The 7,827-nt window shown below is 45.9% G+C and overlaps 1 protein-coding gene across 1 annotated transcript; it reads right to left on the bottom strand.

Annotated features, from left to right (window-relative positions):
• Positions 1–457: 457 nt before the first annotated feature.
• LOC135246440 (protein NLRC3-like) lies at positions 458–7,821 on the bottom strand. The gene is made up of 2 exons (XM_064319898.1): positions 6,766–7,821; positions 458–650 (listed from the first exon to the last, which is right to left on the bottom strand). The coding sequence occupies exons 1-2, from the start codon at positions 7,716–7,718 to the stop codon at positions 473–475; spliced, it is 1,131 nt and encodes a 376-aa protein (XP_064175968.1). The 5' UTR covers positions 7,719–7,821; the 3' UTR covers positions 458–472.
• Positions 7,822–7,827: the final 6 nt, after the last annotated feature.

The raw sequence follows: 7,827 nt of genomic DNA on the forward strand, positions 1-7,827 counted from the left end.
TCACTTATACGCTGACTGAAGTGTGCATCTCTGTAAGAACCAATCACTGCATTGGCCTCGTTAATAAAGTTTTGAGGTAACACCCTTACTGTGTTACTCACTGGGCTATCTGTTAATTTCACTAGCAGGATGTGCAGCTCCTCTGGGATAGCTGCTAGAGTCAGTGTCCAGATGGATAAAATAATACAGAGGTCATGAATTGCTCACTTGTACACTGACTGAGGTTTTAGTGTCAGAGAACACTTAGATGGCAGCAGTAGAGTGTCTCTCTCTCCAGGGTGCAGTGTCTAGCGATAATTTCATATGAGCACACCCCAGTCAATACGCATATATGCTAAATTGTATTCACACAAACATTCAGGTTACAGGTTTTGAAAATGAATGAAATCAGGAAATCTGTTTTCTTCCCTGTGACAAAATTCAAACCCTTACACAGCCACAATAGTTAAGGTCAACCAGTACACAGCACTACTCACCCCAGTCTCTGTAGTTTACAGATTGGACTCATCAGTCCAGCACAGAGCAGCTCCACTCCTGAATCTCCCAGGTTATTGCAGCTGAGGTCCAGATCTCTCAGGGTTGAGTTTGATGACTGGAGAACTGAGGCCACGATATCGCAGGACTCCTCTGTGAGGTTACAGTTGTTCAGTCTGCAGAGAGTTAATATAGTATATTATGAATATTGTTTCTTTACTGCCAATTTTTGTTTAATACCACAATTAAAAATAAAGAAAACATTTCACCACTGCAACTAAGTTTCATTTATTTCAGACATGCACTTGATAAGATGAATGTGTGCTCACGAGAGAAACGGCTCCACAGCCAACAAGTCCCTGCTCTCTCGTGCACTCTGTGTGCTGTAATCTCTTTCTCTCTCCCTATCAAAGTCCTGTAATGTCTACTCTGTGGGGTCTGTGTCACATCCAAGGTGTATGGCTATTTAGTGTATAACACAGCTCACCACAAAGAATGCATGACTTTCTGAGGGCTGTATTGTAATGTACCACCCAACCCTTCCAAGCATCTAAAATACATTTTTAACATTCCAAACGTTCGCTCAATCATTGACCAATAACACACAAGTTGGTGGTGTGCTGGCTTAATGTATGGAGAAAGTAGTAAAGGATGAACACTTTTTTTGACTGTTCCTAGGCTTTTCACTGAAGCCTCCCTGCTCTCATAGGAAGCACAGTTGTTATCATTACAAATTTCACAAATAATTCATCTTCAGTTTGATGACAGAATGTAATTCATTCAGTATTAGAAATAATCCACTTCACTGAGGCTACTGTGTCAGTTTAGTCACATGATCAGTTCTAAATGACGCTGTTAGCTCCATACAGATGCACTGCAAAAATAGCTGCCATTGGACTGTGTAAATGAGCACAGCATGCATTTGAAACAGTCACACTGAAATAAAATATTTCTCACATCTGTGTCATGCATTCACATGTGTGCCGCATTCATAACGCCACCAAAATAGCAAAATGTGCTATGAGTTAAGACCTGGTCTGGACTGGTTTAACTGGACTGGTGGCGACATAGCTCAGGAGGTAAGACCGATTGTCTGGCAGTCGGAGGGTTGCCGGTTCAAACCCCGCCCTGGGCATGTCGAAGTGTCCTTGAGCAAGACACCTAACTCCTAACCCCTAACTGCTCTGGCGAATGAGAGGCATCAATTGTAAAGCGCTTTGGATAAAAGCGCTATATAAATGCAGTCCATTTACCATTTACCATTTAAATGGAAACCCATTATTCAACACCAAAATTGCGCATCTGGGCATACACAAAAAAATTATTTTACTGCTAAAAAATTGTATTCCGTCATTGCAACAAGACAAAGCCAACAATAGCCGAAGGTATGCCAGTACAGCTATGAAAAATTCTGCTCACTTAACACTTAAATGAAGAAGAGGAATTTAAAAAAAAATTATACCATGTCATTCTACTGATAATATCTGGGCATTAATATGGAATAAATATACAACCTTACCAATGGATTTACACGTAGAGATGTTCCTTTCAAGACTGAGTGGTCATATATTGTCTTGGACAATCCGTTTGTGAAATATACACTTATTTGTGATGCCTGGGTACCTTCTAAAATAGCTGTGCTAATTTTTTGACTTTCAGTGTAATGTAACTGTAATGTAATCATTCATTGGTTGCCAAGTAGTCATTGTGTTTAATGCATCGGATGAGAGCTGAACTGGAACATAGTGGCGGACAGTTGAATTTGTTTTAATGCCGTCCAATTCCCATACCAGGAAACACTACATACTGCAGAGTACAGGAAAAGATACAAGAATTAATGATTACACATGTAGGTACTGCTCCACATTGTGTGATAATGTTTTTGCATTATTTTTAATCTAATATCAATGCTTCATCTTAAACCTTCAAACGGGGCACGTTTATATGCTTTATAACAGAAAAAAAGCAGTAAGTGTATAATTCGTCCAGGTGCGTAGAACTGCCGAAATCCGTCCTGCTAGAGTGGATAAGTATCTGCGTTCATTTACTAATTACATACCGCGTTAGATTTTAAACTTTTCCCTGTGTGGAAACTGTTCTTTGTTTTTAGGTTGTGTTAGGTCTCTTTGTTTTTAGGTTGTGTTAGGTCTCTTTGTTTTTAGGTTGTGTTAGGTTTCTATCTACCACTTTCATTCTTGGAATTGATAGATAGTGCAATAATCGCAATCACAAACTGTTAACCTGTGTAATCAGCGCGTTATTCGACTCAGGTTTTCAGTTGCTAATTAGGTACACTCGGAGCGACGCTTGCATCGCTCCTTCCTAGTTTATGAGCCAGTTCCCCATTCCAGTCTGTGTTCTCCCCCTCAGAAGGCGCTTCCAGCGACGTGGCCCCCCTCGACAACGGAACCCCTCTAACCTCTGCTACCCCCCGCTGACCCCCTGTGAGAACTTCACGGTCACAGGGGGGCTATGGAACTGCCAGTCTGCTACGCGCAAGGCAGACTTCATCTCCGCCTATGCCTCCCTCCTATCCCTGCAGTTCCTTGCCCTCACAGAGACCTGGATCACACCAGACAACTCTGCCACTCCTGCTGCCCTCTCATCCTCCTACTCCTTCTCCCACACCCCCCGGCGATCTGGCCGTGGTGGTGGTACTGGTCTACTGATCTCCCCCACCTGGAAATTCTCTGTTCTCCCCCTCCCTGACCTGTCTATATCCACTTTTGAATTCCATCCTGTCTCTATCACCTACCCTGCTAACCTTTATATTATTGTTATTTATCGTCCCCCGGGGCCCCTGGGAAGCTTCCTGGATGAGCTAGACACCCTGCTCAGCTCCTTCCCTGAGGACGGCACCCCGCTGATCCTCCTTGGAGATTTTAACATCCACCTAGAAGCCTCCCAGTCTGCTGCCTTCCTACCACTACTTCACTCCTTTGACCTCTCCCTACAACACTCTCCTCCAACCCACAAGGCAGGCAACCTCCTAGACCTGATCTTCCTGAGGACCTGCTCCAGCTCCAATCTTACGGTTACCCCCCTGCATACGTCTGACCATCATTTCATCTCCTTCTCCCTCCCCCTCTCTCCACATCCTCCCTCTCCCCCTCCCATCCCCACTGTCACTGTCCGCCGTAACCTCCGCTCCCTATCACCCTCTTCTCTTGCTCCCAGAGTGACTGCTTCCCTCCCCCCTCTTCAATCATTTTCCAAGCTCCCCACTAACTCTGCATCCTCCACCCTAACGTCATCTCTCTCCTCAGCACTCGACTCCCTATGCCCCTTCGTCCCTAGGCCAGCACGTTCATCCCCTCCCAGTCCATGGATGTCTGACATCCTACACACCTCCAGGGCCACCCTCCGTGCTGCTGAAAGGAAGTGGGCCAAATCCAGTGACCCATCTGACCTCTCAGCCTATCAGTCTCTCCTGACAGAGTTCTCTTCTGCTGTCACTGCCGCTAAGGCAAAATTCTACCAAACCAAAATTCATAACTCCGTTTCTAACCCTCGTCAACTTTTCTCTATTTTCTCTTCTCTCCTCAGCGTGCCACCTCCTCCACCCCAGTCTTCCTTCACTGCAGATGACTTTGCAGCATTCTTTGACGAAAAGATTGCAGACATCCGCAGCTCCTTTGCCCCCTCTGCGTCCTCCGCCCCCTGTTTCTCCACATTTTCTCTCCTCTCAGACACTGAAGTCTCCCAGCTTCTGCTCACTCACCGCCCTATCACCTGCGCCCTCGACCCTATCCCCTCATCTCTCCTTCAAGCAATCACACCAGACATCCTCCCTTTTGTCGCCTCCCTCGTGAACTCCTCCCTATCTTCTGGATGTTTCCCCTCATCCTTCAAGAAGGCCCACATCACCCCGCTGCTGAAGAAACCCACACTAGATCCTTCAGTCATTCAGAACTACCGCCCGGTATCTCTCCTCCCTTTCCTATCCAAAACACTTGAACGTGCTGCATCTAACCAGCTCTCTGCTTTCTTCTCTGAGAACAACCTGCTTGATCCCCACCAGTCTGGCTTCAGGCCTGGCCACTCGACCGAGACTGCACTCCTCTCGGTCAGTGAGTCACTCCATGCCGCACGAGCAGGCTCCCTCTCCTCTGTCCTGACTCTTCTAGACCTCTCCACTGCATTTGACACTGTGGACCACTCTACCCTCCTGTCCTCCCTGGCAGCAACAGGGATCCGCGGCACAGTCCTTGACTGGATTGAGTCTTACCTCTCTGACCGTTCCTTCCAGGTTGCCTGGGCGGGTAAGGTATCACCACCCCGTCCCCTCACCACCAGAGTTCCCCAGGGCTCAGTCCTTGGTCCCCTTCTCTTCTCCATGTACACCAGATCCCTTGGCCCTGTAATATCTGCCCATGGCTTGTCCTATCACTCCTATGCCGACGACACGCAACTCTTTCTCTCCTTCTCCCCATCGGACACACAGGTCCCTGCCCGCATCTCCGCTTGCCTGAGGGACATACAGAGCTGGATGGACAATCACCACCTGAAGCTCAACCCGGGAAAGACGGAGCTAATCTTTATTCCTGCTCTATCCTCTCCCCTCCTCAACTTTTCCATTTCCTTAGGGGACACCGTAGTGACATCATCACCCTGCGCCAAGAATCTCGGAGTGATGATGGACAACAGGCTGTCCCTCTCCAACAACATTGCAGCAGTAACCCGGGCATGCAGATTTTTCCTATACAACATCCGCAGAATCCGCCCCTTTCTCACCACCTACTCAACCCAGCTCCTGGTCCAAGCAATGGTTCTATCCCGCCTGGACTACTGCAACTCTCTTCTGGCTGGACTACCGGCATCTGCCACCAGACCCCTGCAGCTCATTCAGAATGCTGCGGCTCGTCTGGTCTTCAACCTCCCCAGACACTCCCACGTAACTCCCCTGCTCACTACCCTCCACTAACTGCCTGTTATAGCTCGCATCAAATTTAAAACATTGGTCCTAGCATACCAGGCAGTCAAGGGATCAGCCCCAGCATACCTTCACAAGTTATTCAAACCCTACATGCCAGCCAGATCCCTCCGTTCTGCTACCTCAGGACGCCTAGCACCTCCCCCTCTTCGCACCTGCACTTCCAGAACACGTCTCCTGTCTGTTCTGGCCCCACGATGGTGGAATGACCTCCCTGTGGAGGTCAGAACAGCTGAGACTGTGACCCATTTCAAACGACGACTGAAGACCCACCTCTTCAGGCTGCACCTCTCCCCATCCCTCCCTTCCCCCCTGTAAATGACTAAACTTAGGGTTGTAACTAGGCAGCTGTTTCATAGGTGACTTAGGCGCATCAACTGTCTTAACGACTACTTGTATTTTTATTTATTTTTATTTTTATTTTTCCATAGATTGCCTTGTTGCCGTTCTCGTTGTTAGTGTTAATCAGTTTAACCATCAGGGTCCAAGTTGAACTATGCGGTTGTTCCCTGTACTTGGACCGGTACTTCTCTCTAGGGGTTTCGTCATACTTGTTCCTGGTTATGGTTATACACTTTGTTGTACGTCGCTCTGGATAAGAGCGTCTGCCAAATGCCTGTAATGTAATGTAATGTAATTTCATTTCTTTTTTGGATATGTTTCAGGACACCTAGATATTTTAGGCCTCTGTACCGATGGAAATCCTGTAATTCCCACTTGAAAATGATGCAACAGCGAGTTTCTTCAGACAAAACAGTTGATTTGTAGTGAAACACATGATTTACAGCAATGCATAATTTAGACATTTTGGATAGTTTTGGAGACACTGGATACACTGCTTAGTTTTTGCTTCATAAATCCATAGTAGTTCTACATTTCCACCCTTAGATTTTATGAACTTGTGGCCAAGGAGTTTTTGATCCAGGACATGTATAGCGTAGCCTGTTTTATATATGGGTCCTCTCAGTATTTCATTGCAAACTAAAAAAGAGCAAATTCAATTTGGATTATTTTGCCTACACAATTGCATTTGTGGCACATTATTTCTTCCTACATTATGAATATAAATAAATCTTAGTTAGTACTGTAAATGGTAGAAATGTCTTTCTTCATTTAAGCCATTATTCAAGTCTCTGTGATGCTCACGTCTGGAGTTATAAAGCTTTAAATAAGGTACCCCGTGAATGGGCAACGATTGGGAAGATTTGGCATGAGGGCACTAACTGTTAAAATGATCCAGAAGTCATTTATACCACATTTTCACTTCCCAGACAATTTTATTTACTTTATCTCACTAGAAATATTAAGTGTGAAAATACACTGTCAATCATCTACATTATTAATGACATAATACTAACGTGGCCTTCCTGCAGTTCCTGATTACTGGTAGCAGCCTCTGATGACCTGCTGCTGATGTGTTGTAGGTCTTCGGGTCAAACTCATCCAGGACCTCCTCTGACGTCAGTAACACAAAGGCCAGAGCTGAACACTGGTCTGGTTCCAGCTTTTTATCAGAAAGTTTTCCTGATTTCAGGGAATTCTGGATTTCCTCCACTAGAGCGTTGTTTTTCAGTTCACTGAGACAGTGGAACAGATTGATGGTCCTCTCTGCTGAAGATTCCTTTCTGATCCTCTCCTTAATGTACTGGATTGTTTTATTAATGCTCTGTGATCTGCTTTCTGTCTGTGTCAGTATTCCCCCTAAGAGCTTCTGAATGGACTCCAGAGAGAGGCCAAGAAGGAATCTGAGGAAAAGGTCCAGGTGTCCATTCTTACTCTTTAAGGCCTGATCCACTGCAGTCCTGTGTAACTCAGACAGCTGCACTCTGCCAAAGTGAGATTTTTCTGCTCTGAGTACATATCTTTTCCCATTTACACATGAATGAAACACAAACAAGGCAGCCAGATACTCCTGAATGCTCAGATGCACAAAGCAGTAGACCTTCTCCTGATACAACCCACACTCCTCTTTAAAGATCTCTGTGCACACCCCAGAGTACACTGAAGCTTCACTGACACCAATGCCACTCTCTCTCAGGTCCCCTTCATAGAATATCAGATTGCCCTTTTCCAGCTGTAGAAAAGCCAGCTGCCCCAGTTTCAGGATGATTTCTGTATCTGATGCTGACCTCTTCTTTGGATCTATCTCATCAGCGCCATGATACTTCTGATTCTTCACATTAGTCTGAATGAGCAGGAAGCGTGTGTACATTTCAGTCAGAGTTTTGGGCAGATCTCCACTCTCTGTTTCACCCAACATTGTCTCCAGAACAGCAGCAGAAATCCAGCAGAAGACTGGTATGTGACACATGATGTAGAGACTCCTGGATGACTTTATGCGTGAGATAATTCTGCTGGCCTGGTTCTGATCTCTGATTCTCTTCCTGAAGTACCCCTCCTTCTGTGGGTCATTGAACCCT

The sequence above is a fragment of the Anguilla rostrata genome, unplaced genomic scaffold (assembly GCF_018555375.3).
Source record: "Anguilla rostrata isolate EN2019 unplaced genomic scaffold, ASM1855537v3 scaf0313, whole genome shotgun sequence".
Lineage (NCBI taxonomy): Eukaryota > Metazoa > Chordata > Actinopteri > Anguilliformes > Anguillidae > Anguilla > Anguilla rostrata.

Bases quoted from the DNA above. Each gene is read 5' to 3' on its own strand.
- LOC135246440 (XM_064319898.1), bottom strand. From the start codon at position 7,718: ATGTGTCACATACCAGTCTTCTGCTGGATTTCTGCTGCTGTTCTGGAG. The intron at 651-6,765 runs GTTAGTATTATG...AACTCTCTGCAG, and splicing joins AGGAACTGCAGGAAGGCCAC to ACTGAACAACTGTAACCTCA.